This window comes from Canis lupus, chromosome 2, assembly GCF_011100685.1.
Source record: "Canis lupus familiaris isolate Mischka breed German Shepherd chromosome 2, alternate assembly UU_Cfam_GSD_1.0, whole genome shotgun sequence".
NCBI lineage: Eukaryota > Metazoa > Chordata > Mammalia > Carnivora > Canidae > Canis > Canis lupus.
The window spans coordinates 23,250,737-23,270,354 of record NC_049223.1 but is presented as its reverse complement, the minus strand read 5'-3'; the positions used below and the strand labels follow the sequence as shown (position 1 = coordinate 23,270,354).

The 19,618-nt window shown below is 36.9% G+C and overlaps 1 protein-coding gene across 4 annotated transcripts in view; it reads left to right on the top strand.

Annotated features, from left to right (window-relative positions):
- CDC123 (cell division cycle 123) overlaps positions 1–19,618 on the top strand; it is a 54,785-nt gene that overhangs the window by 25,069 nt on the left and 10,098 nt on the right. For all 4 annotated transcript variants that reach the window (XM_038530121.1, XM_038530119.1, XM_038530122.1 and 1 more), the window contains 5 exons: positions 1,448–1,554; positions 12,776–12,824; positions 16,061–16,136; positions 18,204–18,326; positions 18,785–18,813. In XM_038530121.1, the coding sequence (XP_038386049.1) occupies positions 1,448–1,554; positions 12,776–12,824; positions 16,061–16,136; positions 18,204–18,326; positions 18,785–18,813 (384 nt within the window). The remainder of the gene's footprint in view (positions 1–1,447; positions 1,555–12,775; positions 12,825–16,060; positions 16,137–18,203; positions 18,327–18,784; positions 18,814–19,618) is intronic.

Genomic DNA, 19,618 nt, shown 5'->3' with positions numbered 1-19,618 from the left:
AACCTACCCTTTATTTTTACTGATTACAATTAGTTACACGTGTACATAATTTAAATTTTTAAAAGATCTGGACGCTTGCTCCCCATACCAGCAGGTCCAGACATTTGCTTTGCTTCACCATTTCTCACTCCTCAGAGACAACTGCATTCCCTATTTCAGTGCATTCTTTTATTATTTTACTTTACTACTTTATTCATTAGCTATAGATATTCATCATGGCTGCCCACTCAGGAATGACAACGTTGCTCACTCTCCTCTCCCATTCCCGCTGCTTTATGTTCTACTCTCCTCATTGGAGTACTGTTGTGTCTTGATTAGGTCAGGATGCAGTGTTTCTGATATTATGGTAATGCGGACACTGTGTGCACATCTGATAGATACTGTACAGGGTGACTTCGTGTTCCTGTTCAACCTTCTGTTTTCCCCGGAATTCATGGTTTTCTCTGTATATACTTTTGTTTCAGTGAAGGTAAATCTCTGGTCATCGTGCCATTCTCAGCCAGAAGTTCATTGTCTTTTTCGTTGGGAGAAATTATAAAAAAGCTATTATTAAAAAGTTATTGAAACTCATTTTTAGTTTGTGTATGAGCAGTAATTTGAATCATTCGTTATTGCTGAACAGGGCTGAGGCTTTCCACTTAAGATGGGTCAATTATTTGTGATTTGAACTTATTCACTTGTTCATTCATATTTTATTTTTTGTGTGCCTACCTGTGCCACTGCTTTCTTTCACGTGTAGATAATTAGTTTTTTGCAATCATTAGTTTTCTCAAAATTAGATTATTGCCAAAAAATTAGATTATTGCCCTGTGTCTGATATATGGGAGAAGTATGTTTAGTAAATGACTTATTCTATCATTTTTAGGCATGTTTTGCTAAGCTTTGTGCCTAACATGCCTGCTGTGCTTACCTTTTCTTGATTCGTATGTATGAGATATCCACCATTTAAAACTGAAGGTGCAGAGTATCTCCTCTCCTCTCTCAGATTTGATAGGCATGGGTCTAAACTGCTCCAGCCCTTACACTTGAGGTGTTCCCACTGTCACTGCCCAGAAGCAAGAAGAGAGAAATGATCTCCTTTTTTCTTAGCTGGTCAGGCTCGCTCTTTACACCTTGATCTTTTAGCTGAAGTGTCAGCACTTCTGATACTCCTTCACCCCTTTTTCATCATCAGTAAAACAAACACAGAAAAGTGCTTGGCCTAAGCAGGAAGGTGAGGACCTTAACAGCTCAATGTTTGGAACCCAGCATACAACACGCAGTGGCCCTGCTCTTGGTCATTCAGAAGTGTAGTTTGACATTGGACAGTATAGCTAAAAGGTCCTCCCTGAACTTTTCCTTTAAATGTGATGTGCATTATCAACTTTGTGTGTAGGGCTGAGCCTCATTCATAGCAACTGACTTGGAGTATATACTAAGTAGCATATGCTTTATTATTATTATTTAGGATGCATACTGGATAGCAATGAACAGTTCTTTGAAATGTAAAACCCTCAGCGACATCTTTCTGTTGTTCAAGAGTTCTGACTTCATCACTCGTGACTTCACTCAGCCGTAAGTATATGCCTCTTGATCTCCCATCAGTAGCTTTTGTACTTAGGAGAGTTTTGCTGAAGACGAAATCCCATTACTTCCAGTACTGTTAAAAACAGCAGTTTCTGGGTACCTGGGTGGCTCAGTCGGTGAAGCATCTGCCTTTGGCTCAAGTCATGATCTCAGGGTCCTGGGATCGGGTTCCCTGTCAGGCTCTTTGCTCAGTGATGAGTCTGCTTCTCCCTCTCCCGCTGCCCCTCCCCCTGCTGGTGCTCTCTGTCTCTCTCTCAAATAAATAAATCTTTAAAAAAAAAAAACAGTTCCATATAACAAAATCTATTAAAGCCAACCTTTCTTTTCCTTTGATAGTCATTGCTCTACGGTGAATATTTATAGATATCAAGGGCTTTCTTTGTATCTGCCCATTAAATATTTTGGTAATTTTTTTCTCATAAAATCAACATAGGCTTATCATAGAAAAATAAAATTAAGGATTCGAGCTAAACAAGAACAGGAAATGTAGAAGCACCCATGATCTTGCCAAAGTTGGTTTTATGCCAGAATTCTTTCTGTGTGTACGTATAATATAGATATACCTGTCTATAACCATATTCTTTTTTTTCTAACCATATTCTGATCTTTTAAGAGAAAAATGGCATCATTTAGTTCATATTGCTTAGTAGCCTGCAGTATATAGCCAACATCTTTATGTGTCATTAAATACTTGCATGCATCATTTTTTAAAATTACCTTAATGGTGTTCCACTGGATAGCTCCAACATGATTTGTTTGATCAGCCTTCTGTTTTCGTATAGTCCCGCAGTGAATATCCCTAAGCTAAATTTTTGTACATGTTCCTAATTTTTTTCTAGAATAAATTTCTAGAAGGGGAATTGCTATTTTCCTTTCTTCGCCAGTTTCTCTTTGGCTAAAGAACTTGACTCTGTGCTGTCTTTGTCGTAGGCAGGAAACATACCTGCACTGTTGACCTGCTGCTGAGCTCTTTGTACTCTCTTGTTCTGTCATTGAACAGATATTCTTCCAGATTTCTCATCCTACCCATTGTAAACAAACCAGTACTGAATTTAAACTAATACTTAAACTGACCTCTAACAGAATAAAGCATATCACAAAACCCAGCAACCAAGCAGGTGATTGGGGTACAAACGCTGTGTACACATGCCACTTCTTTCCCACTGGTCCGTATAGTCTGCCCTGCCCATTCACCCCATTTCAGCCTCAAATTTTTTCTTGAGGAGGAACCTGGCACCAAATCATAAACTCACTGCATGTCAGCTGTGTGCTTTGTCTTTTTGCCTTTGAGTGCGGCTGGGGTGCTAATTTCATTATGATGGTGATGAAGGGAATAAAGTTGAGTGATCAGAAAGGAGAGGCTGGTTGTATCGTAAGTTTATTATAGAAGGAGTTTACCTGTACTGCTCTTTCTAGTTCATTTACTGAGAAAAGCTTTATATGGTTTCGTTATTTCATTGTCCACCCTTTATGGTCACGTTGGCACAGATGTTACGGTGTTTAGTGGCCCTTACCAGTAGCCCTGGCATTTCCATTCTCAGAGAGGCCCTCTGGCTTGAGGAAGTCGTAGCTATCATCTTTGTCCATTATAAAGCTTTTAGACATCTCGCGCTTTTGAGTAAAGAGTCCTTAAAATACATTACATTAAAAATGCTCTGTACCTGTTCCTTCATCAGATAGGGGTTCTCATGTATGTTTCATAATAGTTGCATTGAGGGTAGGAGGACATCTTTTCCTTTCCAAAGATAATGGTAAGTTGCTTTTAATTCTCTATGGCTGATGGTTTTTTAAATCACCTTTGTGGCTTGGTGAATCACAGCTGCTCCTTAGCCTGCCTCCCCCTCTTTGTCATGAGTGAATCTAACGAGACTCCAGTAGAAAGTAAAAATACCAGTCAGTTGTTTGGCTTTCTGTGCTCTTTGACCTTTTAATGGAAGGGAAGGTAGGTTGGCAAGTGAATTTGAGGCCTTGGATTAAGAGTGTTTACCCACAGAATACCATCCTTCTCCTAGTCTAAATAATTGGGAGTTGGCAGGAACAAACTCCAAGCACCAAGCTTGCAGCCTTTCAGCTGGGTGGTTCTAATTAGTTACCCTCTTCTGGAGTATTTGTCAGTAGGAGGCTGCATAGCAATAAGTCTTGTCACCATAAAAATCTGTATTGCTAGAATCTATAGCAGAAGATGAACTTTTGTCACATAGGCTGTTCAGAACTCCCTAAAGAACAAATTCAGAGTGTAATTCTTTAAATTAGACAGGATTGTGTCGGTGACTTAATCTCTTTTCTTCTGTCAGCTAGAAAATTGAGGCCTAATCTATTTAGTCATTTGTTCCCACAAGCTAGTTAGTATTAGTAGAACCAAAACCAGAATATAATTTCAGTAACACCATTTTAAATGGTTTCTGTATTTCCACTTAGTAAAGTCATAAATTCTTCCTTTAAAAATGCTTCAAATTAAAATACAACAGAATATTATAATAAATTTAATTTTATAAGAATTTATTGTATAATAAAAATATAAATAAACCTATAAATATAAATGTAGGCTCTAATAAGATATTATGGAGTATTATATAATTATCTTGATATGTATAAGATTATATAATATTATGAAAGTGACATTATGTTGTTTATACTATTTTGGGGCTTGTCTCAAAAAAAGAAAGATATTCCAGTCAGGATTGCAAGCTAACAGAAGGCCAACTAAAAGTAGTTTACACATGCAGAGTTTTTAAAAATATACTATTTAACAAGGACTCTGGAGCATGGGTCTTTCTAGAGTTAATGGAGCTGTACATCAAGGTCTCTGGGGAGCCAGGTTCTTCCAGTCTTTCCCCCCACTCTCATGCTTGGCATACTGGCATGGTATTTGGGATTATCACCTACTGGTTACAAGATTGGTGCTACAGTTCTGGGCATCACAGGAAGACATGACAGTATCTGAACCAAAAATAGAAGGGGTGGTGTGTTTCCTCTCACTCCTCTCTGTATGTGAGCAAGTAAGGCATTTTGGAGGCTTCCCAAGAAATTTCCTGTCAGGCTCATTGGTCACACAGTGACCCAGCCTAATCCAGCAGTTGGCAAAGGGGACAGAAATGCTGTGACTGGTTTAGATCGGAGCTGTCAGACATTAGCACACATCAAGACCATCTGATGGGTTTGATGAAACACAGATTGCTGGTCCTCTCCCTGAGCTTCTGGTTCAGTAGGCTGGGAGTGGGGCCCAAGAATATAATTTCTAAGAAGTTCCTGGGTTATCCTGATGATGCTCGTATAGGCCCACACCTCGGGTACGGCAGTATGGCAGTAAATTAAGCAACACATGCATCCCTGGGATTCTGGAAGGTACTGCAGAACACAAGTGCTTCCTGCTCCAACAGTCACAGTTCTATTAGCAAGGATGAAGGTTGGGACTAGCTGGAGAGAGACAAGCAGTACTGTCTGCCACATTTGTAATCTGATACAAAATATTAAGTACTCTTATTTTTCCTGTTCCTCAACTGGTTATTGTACACAGGAAGCTTTAAAAAGGAGAAGTGTGACAAACTTTACACAACCTGTGTGCACAGTACTCACTGAGCAAACTATTTGCCCAGATATAAACATTTTATGTGGTTAGACTTGTTGAGTCTCAAGGCTGCTTTCAATAATTATTTTATTGATTAAGTGTCACTTTGGTGGGCCATGGTCAGAAAATAATATCCGGTATTCAGTTGGCATTTAGAAGAAAGGGCTGAGCGAGTGAAAAAATGAATCCATTAAATGTTTCTCTGAGAGATTTGTCACCCACAAGATAGCTTTGACCAAAGCTCAGGAGATTTCACTTGGCTTAGTAATTTAACGTAGCTATGCCTGATGGATTGTATGCATTCTTAAGATTATCACAAAACTGGTTATTAATCTTAAAACTCAGCAAGTAATATGAGGAGTAAAATTTTGCATGTAACTTGGACCTATAGAACCTGTACTTTGCAATTTTTTTTTTTTTTTTAAAGATTTTACTTATTTATTCATGAGAGACACAGAGAGGCAAAGACATAGGGCGAGGGAGATGCAGGCTCCTCTCAAGGAGCTCAATGGAGGGACTCAATCCCAGACTCTGGGATCATGCCCTGAGCCAAAGGCAGGTGCTCAACTGCTGAGTCACCCAGGGGCCCCTACCTTGTGATTTTTAAGGCCTGTTTAATGAGATGGCACTTTTTTCTGCTGTAGATTGTTTTAATTTTAAATAGCATATTTTTGAAAAAGAATTCTATGAAAATTCAAATGAACATACCCAATGATCCTTAGTTCAGTATCATATTACTTTTATCTTTTGTTTTCCACCACCAGTGAAATCTGGAATGGAATCTGTACACCAATACTCTTAACTTTTCTCTTGTTGTTTTCATGAGCAACAATCTACACCACCAGGACTTTGATGCTTAATGTTCCATGGTCTGCATTTTTTTTCCTGCCCATGATTCACACTTTTTCTTGCACTTAGCAAGTGTTTACTGTGAGGTATAATGTAGCCTTCCAACTTTTAAAAAAAGCTTACCAATGAGAATTGTGCCCTAGTAAATATCTAGGGTGGTGTGCCACTTTAAAGCATTAGTGATTGTGTTTACTGCCACTTCAGAAAGCTTTAATGAAGGTGTTTTCTCCCTACTTGTGAGAAAGTACATTGTGACCTCAGCCAATGGACTTAGGTCATACCTAAGTTGCCTAGAGTAAATAAATCCACGTAGACACTATCCTCAAAGTATACTGATAGTGTGATTCTCCTTTCCCCACTCCTGTCATGTGACTGGCCCACATTAGAAACCCAACTCCTACCACTTGAATAGGTAATATTGCAAATCTGTACCTCCAGTGCCAGAATCTCACCCCTTACCCCCAACACATGATTCATCTTCAACTCAAATGTTTTCCACTAACATGGTTCTCTGTTTTCATCTCCATCTAGCTCTTTCTTGTACAGTATATTTCCTAATCGTAGCACAGCCCAGCACAGTGCAGGCACACGTATCCTTTCCTGGTCGTCTCCTGTTTTCCCCGTAACAAAGCATGGGACGCGTTCTGTTTCATTTGTCTGTTGGAGTACATCCATCTTTTTCTGAGTCCCCTCGGCTCCACACACCCGCATCCTTCTCATTGAATGCATTACATTTGTTCTCTTTTGATGTGTGAAATATTTGGAACAGCATGATAAAAACTTGTTGAGCACAGCTATGAAGTTCACAGAAAAAAGTATGTCAATCTTAAGACGTGTTTAGGGCATAATGAATAGGTCTATTTATGCTAAGACCTCGTGGCTGACAGGAAATGCAGTCTTGATTGAAGTTGAGGTAATGATTTGGGCAGTAGCTTGAGTAGAAATGAAAGAAAAAAGATGGCTCTCCTGCCTGCCCATCATCAGGGCTGGTGGAGCACACAGTCCTTGCCATTTTGGGCTAGAACCTCCCCCCCTTTCTTTTCTTTTTTAAAATTTGGATCTAGAACTTTATTCTCAAAAATTCCTATTAACTGGCTAGTTTCAAAATATTTTAGAAATACACTGGCATAATTTCATAGTAGCTTTCATCAGAATAGACTTTTGGGTTTTGTTGGTTTTTTTCCAAAATAAAATCTTTACTGTTGTATCTGAGAATTTTTTTTAGTTTGTAATTCTCATTGTAGATAACATAACATTCATCGTTTAATAACATTTGTGTTTATTTTGGAGTTTTAGTGGCTAGCTAGAGGAACTATAGTTAAAATTCAATATAGGAGCCTCCTTTCTATCCAGATTGTAGAGTGACTGATTTAATACTACTTTTTTTTTTACCTTGTTGAAAATTTCAAGGAAATCTTCTGAGTTATAATAAAATACTTATCTAGGAAAAAAAATTTAGGAGTGGGATTTATTTATTTATTTATTTATTTATTTTTAAATTTTTATTTATTTATGATAGGCACACAGTGAGAGAGAGAGAGGCAGAGACACAGGCAGAGGGAGAAGCAGGCTCCATGCACCGGGAGCCCGACGTGGGATCCGATCCCGGGTCTCCAGGATCGCGCCCTGGGCCAAAGGCAGGCGCCAAACCGTTGCACCACCCAGGGATCCCCGGATTTATTTATTTAAAAAAATTTTTAAATATTTTATTTATTTATTTATTCATGAAAGAGAGAGAGAGAGAGGAACAGACACAGGCAGAGGGAGAAGCAGGCTCCACAGAGGGAGCTCGACGTGGGACTCGATCCCAGGTCTCCAGGATCACACCCTGGGCTGAAGGCGGCGCTAAACCACTGAGCCACCTGGGCTGCCCAGGAGTGGGATTTAAACACACATACACCCACACAATATGCTCATAGGTGTACATGAAAATGGTAAGTACTAATTATAGCTAGACTGTTCAGGTTGGCAGAGATCTTCGAGTGAGATTCAAAACGTTCTTATTTGTAATTATAAAAGAACTGTAAGAAACTGATCATTAATTTCTGGTTTTAGCTAAGTAGCAGGCTAAGATAACTTGAAAAATCTTTTGTTACAACTTATCTAGAGATGCTGGGCAAAAAATAAACTAGAACACAAAAATTCATGAGAAACAAAAGACAAATTCCAGATGCAAGAAATGTAAAGAGGACAGAAAATCAGAGAGTTAGGTAGATAAGCCTTTTAGGGGTTCTTATCAGAGCTGTTAAGGGACATAACTTAATCCCCTTATGGAACTGGAGGCCAAGCATTAAGCCAAAATAAAGTGAGGATTTGGAAGAGACTGTTTTGCACCTTCAGTTAAGGATGAACAAGAAAAAAAATTCATCCATTGGCACAGAGATAAGGAAGCAGGACTGAAACCTCTTGGGCACTAGGTTTTTCATTTTAAAAAGTTGAAATGTCACGTCTAGATGTCATAATGAACTTTGGAAAACAGAATTTAAATCACCTGCCTGATTAGAGATCTCCCAAACTATTAATGTAAAAGTCAGTCCTCTAGTCATTTTTACCCTTGAGGCACCTAGGAGATGCAAATACGAAGTGTTCTGGGAAGATGCCACAACCTAGCCCTCCTGTGGGGCCCCCAGCAAGATGAGCCACACCAAATAGGCTCTCATGCTAGAAATAAGAAAATCTGTGAGAAAACAGTACATTGTGGCTCAAGATGAGACAACAGACAAGACGAGGAAGTAGAGCTGTATGAATTAAAAATAACAGAAGTCTCAAAGATAACATAAAGGAAGTGTTGTAATTAATTAAACTCATAAAAAGAATTGGGACTCTTTGAACAAGTTTTAGGTCCATTAATTTAGATATAAGGATCGTAAAAATTCCCGTGTTGTTGGTACCCTAATTATCTTACTCATTTTTGCTTTTTAAACCTACCTCCTCCAGAATGCAAATGAAATCTAAATATTCACACACACTGTTCTTTGCAGTATTTCAGCTGAGCTCTTGAAAATGCTGTTACTGACCTTTACATTCAGGCTTAACTAGCTGGCTCTGCACTGTTCTTTCGTAGGAACCATACTGGACCATCTGGTTAATCATCTTAATAAGAAAAAGCCTTATACAATAATCTCACATACCACAGACATTCTCACTTCTACTTTCTGAAACTAACCAAGTTTTTAAAATAACATTAAAATGTTAAACCAATCAACCCTTAAAAAATAATATTATAGATTGGGAGAATGCAAATATGTATTAAAAGGTAAAGCTGTTTTAAAGTAGCTATATGAGGATTAACCAGGGCTGAAATCAGTATTTGTAGGAATATTGAAGCATTAAAAACATTAAACAATGAAGATCTTTGTTTTAGAATTGTGCCTTTTGGGTTTCCTGTAGTATTTTAAAAATGGTAGGTATAGAACCTTAATCCACCTTGTTCTTTATAGAATAATAATAATAACCTCTGTTACCAGATTTATAAAAACTGTGGCACCCACATGATTAAAATCACATTTCAAAAATGAGAATGAAAAAAATTTGTTATGTGGAACTATTAAAAAAGATGATCAATGACTTTTTTAGATGCATCTGGTATTTATGGCGTTTTGTTTTGTTTTTTAGCTAAAGTCTGAGAGCTTTAATAGCAGCTTTTTTTTTTTTTTTTTTTTTTTCTTTTTGAGAGAGAGAGAGCATGTGGGCAGGGCAGGGAGGGACAGAAAGAGAGAGAAAGAAAAGCTGACTCCATACTGAGCTCAGGGCTGGATCTCACAAACCTGAACCGAATTCAAGAGTCGGACACAACCAACTGAGCCCCCAGGCGCCCCTGACAGCCACTCTTGAACGTCCATCCTTGCAGGTTTAGTGCCCTTCCTACCACTTATTTGATTTCGCACCTTTCAGAACCTTGATGTCCTCATGTGATAAACATTGATATTAATAGACTTTCTCATAGGATTATTGGTGCCTGTTCATTAATACAAGAGAGAACCCATTGCTTTTCAACAAAGCATGTTGGGTGTACTTTTCTTGGTAATTCAGATTATATCTGCCCATCCATGCCTAATTGTTAGTAGGAATAAAAGTTTTTTTCTGAGAAGCTCAGCCAACCAAATAAATTGGAATTGTTATTGTTTGTAGTACAAATTACAAAAGATTACAGAGAATTCCAACCTAATCAAATATTCAGGGGAATTGAAAAGCTTTTCAAACTCAGTTTTACTTGTAAGTTGCATAAAAGATCTTTAAAAGTATTTTTTGTTTTGTTTGCGTGGGGTTTTTCTTTTTAATAAAAATGTCTCTCCCCTGCAAGTTTTGCTCACTCTTTAATTGTTAGTCTTCTCCAAGTTTCTGTCATCTGCCTAAGGTGATTGCTTCTATTTACTTCCTCGACTTTAGCTCTAGTACCTATGTGATTACCTCCAGATGATTGTCTTCACCTCCTCCTTCTCTTTGAGTTTCCTTATTTCCAGTTGCTTCTTAGACATCTCTGTGCAGTTCTCCTAGGATGTCTCTAACTCTCCACATACAAACATATTTCTCTACTTCACCCCTGTCACTTGCTTTTCTCTCAGTCTGAGTGAATGGCATTCCCATCACCATCCAGCCAGGCATCAAAAGAGACCTTGGTCATCCCTACTCCATTTTCCCTAACCCCTCACTTTCAACAAGGCACCAGGCAATATTGGCTTTGCCTTCTGAATATCTTTATAAATATAGTCCTTTCTTCCTCCTCCTCCCACTCGCACTGCAGCAGCTAGACCCTCATCTCCCCCCAGGGCTGTTGGAACAAGCCTTCTAACTGGTCTCTCCACCTTCCTGCTTGCTACTCCTCCCCCCAAGCTATCCAGTACCGTTGCCACAGTGGTATCCTAAAGCCCTCACATCTTTAGAAACTTTTAGCTCCCCATTGTCTATATAATAAAGTATAGCCTCCCTAGAGAGACAAATAAGACCCTTCACAATCTGGATACTCCTCCTCAGCTAAGATTTCTCTCCCAACATCATCTTTTTTTTTTTTTTAACTGGAATATAGTTGACACAATGTTACATTAATTTTGGGTGTAAAACATAGTGATTTAACAAGTCTATATTTTATGGTGTGCTCACCGCAGGTGTAGCTGCCATCTCTCCCCGTACAACACTCTTCCAGTGCTACTGATTGGATTGCTCATGCTGTGTCTCTTATCCCCATGACTTACTCATTCTATAACTGGAAACCTGAATCTGCCACCACGCCTCACCCTTTTTGCCCATTCCCCCCTCTCCCCTCCCCTCTGACAGCCAACAGTTTGTTCTCTGTATTTCTGAGTCTATTTCTTATAAACATGAATCTGTTTCTGCTTTTTGTTTAACATGTTTAACATGCCCCATATCTTCTTTATCCATTCATCTATTGATGGACACTTAGGCTGCTTTCTTCTCTTGGCAATTGTAAATAATTGTAAATAATGCAATAATGTAGGGGTGCATAAATCTTTTTGAATTAGTGTTTTTGTTTTCCTTTGGTAAATACCCAGTAGTGGAATTACTGGATCATATATATGGTAGTTCTACTTTGACTGTTTTGAGGAACCTCCATACATACTGTTTTCCACGGCAGCTGCACCAGTTTACATCCCCTCCAACCATGCGCAAGGTCTAACCTTGTCTTTTGGTGGTTCTCCTTGAGCTCTACACTCCATCAGCGCGAATCTGTGGTAGTTCTTTGCATACTGTGTGACAGTTCCCATTTCTCTTCCTGCTTTAGTTCATGCTTCTCTTTGCCTTAAATGTGGACCCTTCCCTTCCTGTTGAATGAAGCTTTCTTGACTACCACTTGCCCTTCCCCCACACAACAGAGAGCTTATCAGTTTTTTCCTTGTGCTATCAGAGTATTTTTATGTTTGCTTTCAGTGTTTTGAAATTCTTTGTTAACTTGTTAGGCTGTCCCCACCAGATTAACTTCCTAAAGAACAGGGGACTCGGTTCATTTTAGCATTCCTGGTGCCTAACTAGTCCTTGGCATAGGAAGGCATTTAATAAAAGCATTTAGAAAATATATGAAAAATTGTTCATGAAATGGAGGATTTTTAGAGGGGGAAGCTGTATACTTAATGAAGGAATGACTAGTTCTGTGAAATGTTTTTTTAAATGGCATGCAGGGGAAGGATTGGATTAAGTTTGTGTAGCTTTATTTTTTTTTTAAATTTTATTTATTTATTAATGAGAGACACAGAGAGAGAGAGAGTGGCAGAGATACGGGCAGAGGGAGAAGCAGGCTCCATGCAAGGAGCCTGACGCAGGACTCAATCCTGGGTCTCCAGGATCAGGCCCTGGGCTGAAGGCAGTGCAACTGCTGAGCCACCCGGGCTGCCCAAGTTTGTGTGGCTTTAGATGGTAGAGGTAATGTCAACAGAGAAAGTATACTTCTGGTTTAGCCATAAAGAAGGCAATGAGAATTATAGAACAGCATCGCCATCCTGCCTTCATTGGGAATCTATAGTTTGACAGTCTGAGTTTTAGTTCTGGCTCGCTCACTAAATTTGTCGTTTCTGGGCCTAAGTGTCTTTGTTTTTTGACAGAAAAATGGAGATAATAGTAGTTTGTATGGTTATTTTGAGGACTAGTGAAATACTATTTTGGGGTGCCTCAGCTAATGTCTGAGATTGAATAGTGCTTAATAAATGGTCATCAGATTTGAATTAGTCTCCTGTTCCTGGATTCTTCTAGTAAAACCTTACACTCACATTGGATGTAAGTAAGGTGTATACATAAACTGGCACCAAAAAAATTACTCAATTGCCTTTTTTTCTCTTAAAGATTTATTCATTGTACTGATGATTCTCCAGATCCTTGTATAGAATATGAGGTAAGTATTTATTTTTTAAATCTCGAAATTGATAATCCTAAATGAAGATGTGTTGGAAATTGCTATTTATTTTTAAGCAAAATGAATAAAATTTTTTGGATCAATTTCTCTGGGAACCTAGAGCCACTGAATTTTTAAATTTAGGAAAAATTTATGTATAAGTATATATACAGGTATATACACTATATACATACTATGGAATGTACGTATTTTGTAATAAAACAAATACCTTTATGCTCATCAGCTGGCTTAAGCTGGGTAAGGTCTTTAACCTAGTATATGAAGAAAACATATAATCATCACCATTTTACCATTTAGGTCTGGTGGACCTTTTTATTTTTTTTACATTGTTCACTCATTTTACAGATTACATAAAATTAAAATGAAAGGATTGTGGAAAACATTTTTAGAAATAACTAAGAATTCAAACATAGCAAACCCAAATTTGTATTCCATATTTTCCTAGTTTGAAGGTATATAATCCTCCCCTGCCACATAACCCTCCCTGAAATGGGCAGTGTTCTTGGATGCAACTCCGTACTTGTTAACAGTTATGAGTGAATCTGGAACATACTTTTCTTTTAAATCTTGATTCCAGGTATCAACTACATCTCTGATAGGCTCTTGCTTATCATTATTCCTGGTTCTTCTTGCACTTGGATTGTCAAAATATAATACTTTTTAAAAACTTTGACCGCTCATAGTTTGTTGAAGAGTTGTGGTCATCCTGCTCCATAATTGCAAACCAATTGCATTTTTGGATTTGTAACATCCGTTAGAATTAGTCCAATGGTCTTTTTAAAAAAAATCTTCATTAAAAAAGAAAAATTCATTGTTTGCTTCCAGTCCCCTTTGCATAGACATGCTTTTAAAACTTGTCCACTGACTCACTGTACCAAGAAATTTTTAGTGTGTTGAGTGTATATTGGTAGATCTTCTGTGATTATACAACATTTGTAGAACAGTTAATTTACTATTTACTAGGCAACCAAACTGGATCTTTGAGCATGTATTATAATTGAAGCTTTTTACGTACCAGTTGTGAAGGTTTTTTTGACTTAATAGCATAGTATGAGCATTTTCCCAATCATTAAACATCTTTTATAACATTTTTTATGTATATATTATATTCACATCTATTGTCTCACTGAACAAACATCTATTAAACACCTGCTGTGTCTTACCACTTGGTGCTAGAAAACACAAAATGACAAAGATGATTTCCCAGGTCTTGCCCTGAGGCATAATCTTTGTTTGAGATGTCATCTTCTAGCCTTGAGATTCATTTCACCTGCAGTTTACTCTTTATTGCTTTTTGGGGAATATGCCATCATCATGTTAGTGCATAGGGTTTAAAACTCAGTTTTAAAAGCTCAGGGAAGAGATATTCTTAGAATAATTAAAATGAAAAAAGTTGCAAGCAGAATGCTATATATGGTGTATTCCTTCTGTGTATTTAAAAAGATATATACATATATTCCATGCTCATATATTTGTAGATTACTTCTGGAAGGCTATATGAGAAATTGACAGTTTACCTCTGAGGAGGAGGACAGAGGGACTGGATGGGGTGGAGGGGACAATTCACATTTTTACCCTTATGTATTTTTTCAATCAACTACACAATGTATGTGTTACCTGTTCAAAACATTATTTTAATAAAGATTATGCGAATTTTCCCAAAAAATTAATGTTAGTTTACAACAATTGCTTATGTCTTTGTTGCTTAAATAAAAATTACTGTAACCCTAAAAAACTATACTTGCCAGTATCAGCTTTTAATAGATGACAACTGTGTAAATTTTTAGTTTTTTACTTCTTTGTTTAATAATTAGTTTCTTTTTAAAGAATACAGCATGTATAAAACTTGAGTAAGAGCACACAATAATGAAAATTGAAATCAGTGCATTAAAAAAAAGGAAATCAGTCCATTTTAAAATCTTAGGCATATTTTAACAGTATTTTTTTTAAGAAGAGCAACTTACTATCAAAAATTTAAAAGTATGAGAAAATATGAGGAACTTACCACCTGGATATATCCTTAATATTAGCATTTGACATTTAGCTTCCCTTTCCTGAGATAAGTGTGTGTGTGTGTGCATATATACACTCTCTTCATAAAATACTTTGCATACCATTTTTTTTCACTTACAGTGTGTATTTTGCTAATTCATGGACTATTTTTTTATATCAGGATTTTTAGTGGCTGTTTATCTTATATTTTGACTGTTTTGCTTTGTAACATATTTTAAGCACCTGCTAGGTGTTACATACTTGTGCTGGGAACATAAAGATGAATAAGGCCCAGTTCCTTGCCCTTGCCCAGTTGCCAGTTAGGAGGGAAGAGAGACTTGCATCAGATTATCATAGTACAACTGGGTATATGCATACTACAGAATATTAGGTGCAAGAAACTGGGAACACAGGAATATGAGAAGGGAAGGATACTGAGACCACTGGAGAGAATTCTAAGAATGGGGCTTTATGTAATTCCAGCTCCGTCTCTGAGGTCTTAAAGGGCAGAGTTGTATGCCAGCATAAGGAAGGCTGGAGGCATTGACCAATTATTACAGTTATACTTCAGAAGAGTATGACTAGTTTTCTCCACAGAACATTTTAAAACAAACTCAAAAGCATACATTTTTCAACTATATAGTATTTATAAAATTATAGCAATTCAATAGTATAGAGTATTTATACATGATAAATAATTAATTATAGTAGTAGAACCCACTTATGACTTGGGCCAGTGATGGAATTTGCTTTATTTTAAAGTACTGGCAAAATCACAGGAGGGTCATAGTGATTTTTAGTGATGAATCATAATAATTTTATCAGAGTAATCCTTACCCAGTGGTGCTAAGGTAGATAACTTGGATATCCTTTTATTTTTTTTATATACTTGAGGGGTGAAGGATGTAACGAATTACAGGGCAGCTATACACAATGATGACAGGATTTGCCTTTATTGTCCTTGGATTGTATATTATGTCAGAACTCAATGTGATAAATAAGTGACAAAGATGCATTTTGTCGTAAAGAATTTTAACAGCATTTCCCCCACTGACTGGACTAATAAATCTGTCCCCCACATCTCATGAGAAAAATGGTTTATTTTGCCTTTTCCAAACTATTTGATAATGGCAATTATTAAGATATATGCTTGGCATAAAATTGTTAGATCAGTGAATATTCCCTTGTTACATGGTTGTGTTACATTATTCCTCTCTCTACAGCTTGTTCTTCGAAAATGGTGTGAATTAATTCCTGGGGCTGAGTTCCGATGTTTTGTCAAGGAAAACAAGCTTATTGGTAAGTTTTTCTTACCCTTTAAAAGAAGAAAAGCTTTTTTTTTTTTTAAGTTTATTTATTTTACTTTTTTTTTTTTTTTTTTTTTTTTAAGTAAACTCTACCCTACACATGGGGCTTGAATTCAAAACCCCAAGATCAAGAGTCACATGCTCCACCACCTGAGCCAGCCAAGCATCCCTAAAGTTTATTTATTTTTAGTAATCTCTGCACCCAACATGGGGCTCAAACTCAGGACTCTGAGATCAAGAATCACATGCTCCTTCAACTGAGCCAGCCAGGCACCCCAAGACAACAAGCTTTTGATGGAAGTGAATTTCTAGTAATTAGGAGAGGGTGGTAATCACTCTTTATCTCAGATGCTATCCTCTAACCAGTTGGTAGTGACTCTGGAATTCTATGTTGACAATGCTTCTGAAGCCATATTCAGTTTCCATAGAAAAGAAAGAATCTTGTCCATTAATCATGTCTGTCTGGATTCTGGAGATGAAAGTGATGGTCTTGACCATTCCCAGTTTAGGATATGTATCATGTTACCTGCTTTCTCTTTGGAACTTTCCTGAGTACTAGCAACATACTATTTACTTTAAGCATCATAAAAAGCCAAGTTTTGGGATCTTTATTTCTATTATTGGAGCAGTGTTTATTATTCTAGCAAGAGGAAATATGTGGAAAAAATAAGTGCATTACTTTAAAAGCCACCCATTTTCTTCCTCAGATTACTGTTTAGTTAGCTGTGATGTATTCAAGTATTGAAGGTAATCTTTTTTTTAATCTTTGCATGTTTTCCATGCAGTAAAACTAACCTTCAACCAAGAAAAGTGTGATTTGAATAGAATCACATCAGTACTATTTAAAAAATTTTTTTAATTTATTGTTTAAATTTTTATTTATTATTATTTTCTTTTTTAGAGAGGGAGAGAGAGAGAATCTTTTTTTTTTTTTTAAGATTTTATTTATTTATTTATGAGAAACAGAGAGAGAGAGAGAGAGAGAGAGGCAGAGACACAGGCAGAGGGAGAAGCAGGCTCCAGGCAGGCAGCCCAGCGTGGGACTCAGTCCCGGGACTCCAGGATCACGCCCTGGGCTGAAGGCAGAGGCTCAACCATTGAGCCACCCACGCGTCCCGAGAGAGAGAGTATCTTAAGCAGGCTTCTTGCTCAGAGTGGAGTCCCATACACAGCTCAGTGTCGCAGCCCTGAGATTATGACCTGAGCTGAAACCAAGAGTTGGACGCTTAACCGACTGTGAGCCACCCAGGTTCCCCAAATCAGCACTACTTAGTGATTGTGATGTTGACACCTGTTAACTTACCTAAAAGAAACTTGGGGTGTTTGAGTTTATCATATTATTAGATATTCTTGGAGAAACTGCAATACAAGTACAGCAAAAGAAGGGAATCATACTGGCATTGATTAAGAAATCGAGTGGAAGCCCTTCTTTCAGAATAGAAAACTTTTCCGAGGCCTAGAACAAATTGAGTGAGTTTTTACAATAATCCCTTTAGTATATTTGGAATAAAATCAGCAAGTTACTCTAAAGAAAGGAATGTTTACTTTTCTGTGGCTTGAAATATCAGGCTTGTGAAGGCAGAGTAACATGTGTGAATAGGAAAAATAGCCTGTTTCTATGAAATACGATATGAATTGGAAGACATATAGAATACTTTAAGTTTCCCAAAGAAATCTACCAATTTGTAGAAACTTTGTTAGAAAAAATCAAAGAAGAAGCAATTGACTATGTGTATGGGTTCAAAATTGCTTTTTTCATTTTTTACATTATAAACATATTTATGACAATTCTTTCCATTACACTAAATAAAAATAGAAACTATTTTCTAAAGACTGCATGACAACATGGAACTTAGGATATACCTAGCCATATGAATGGATAACTTTTTACAACTGGTAAGTTTTATATTATGTATATAAAAATGCTGAATCATGTATTTGTAATATTCATCTGATTGGTCTTCTGATCTACTTTAAGGGTTCACTCAAAACGACATTTAAATTACATTTTGGTGTTTTTGAAAAGAAAGTAATGTAATCTAAAATATTTTCTTGTCAGGTATTTCTCAGAGGGACTATACACAGTACTATGATCATATTTCTAAACAAAAGGAAGAGATTTGCAGATGCATACAAGACTTTTTCAAGAAACACATACAGTACAAATTCTTAGATGAAGACTGTGAGTATTTTTTATTGATCTAGTGAAATGAAGTACATGAATTTTCCAAATGAAATACATGATGAATCTTATTTCATGATGGTGCAGATTTTTTTTAAGGATTTTATTTATTTGAGAGAGAGAGCACAAATCAGAGGAGGGGCAAAGAGAAATAGACTCCCTGCTGAGCAGGGAACCTGGTATGGGGCTGGAGATCATGACCTGGGCTAAAGGCAGTTGCTTAGCTGACTGAGACACCCAGGCACCCTAGTGGTGCAAGTTTTAAAACTGGATTTGACCACTGTATTTTAAGCATTTTTCTGTATTACTATTTGGTATTACTGATATTTTGCATGTTAATTTTACCTTATTTTAATCAGTCACTTTTTATTACCATGGCAGTTATTTTCTTACCATTTTAGATATATAATGTATATATGATAGTTCACTTTTAACTTTGAATTTTTTCTCCTTTACAGTTGTGTTCGATATATATAGAGACAGTAGGGTAAGTAACAATTATCTGATATGCTTTAAAATCAGGGCTGGTCTTACGGAGTGTGTAGCTGTTATGTATGTAAGGGGCCACTGCTCAAAAAATACTTTCTCAAACCAGCTAAGATGTTTGAAATTCATCATGGTCAGGAATCTCCCTTAACATATACTTAATAGGAGACACAGTATCGTCAATAGACGTGGGTCTGGCGTGTGTTTTTCTGTTTTACATTTTAAATGCTAAATGTCTCAAGTGTCCACCATCCAACCTAAGAAGTAGAGTTTGTTTTTATTTTTAAAAATATATATTTATTTAAATGTGGCTGGGAGTTTGTCATATGATATTTAGATAATTATTTTTAGTCAACTAAAAGAACCTTAGCATGGTTGGAATTGCTTTTATCTTTAAGATGAAGATGAAGGTTCACTTATTTTTAAATCTTACTTGTACAATGAAAAAGAGAACAAAACCCTGACTTCATAAATCCTACAGCAGAGGTTTAATTATCAAGACATGCAAATTTTCAAAGAAATTTGGGTCACTAAATGTCCTGTGATTAGAGCTCATTGACTTAGCTGCTGAGAGGACAGCAGGTGTGTTTTCCGAATATGTGACCATATGTTTTCCAAATGTTACCCACATATTTCTCATTCCCTCTCCAAGCTCATATCAGCTTCACTGTTGTGATGCTTGCAATACCTTTGAATCATTTTTTTGACAAAAAGGATATGGCCCATATGGTAATGTCCCAAAGTAACAGTTAACTGTTGACTTGCCTCTATTTAGACAAAAGATATCACATACTCTGTTTTCATCT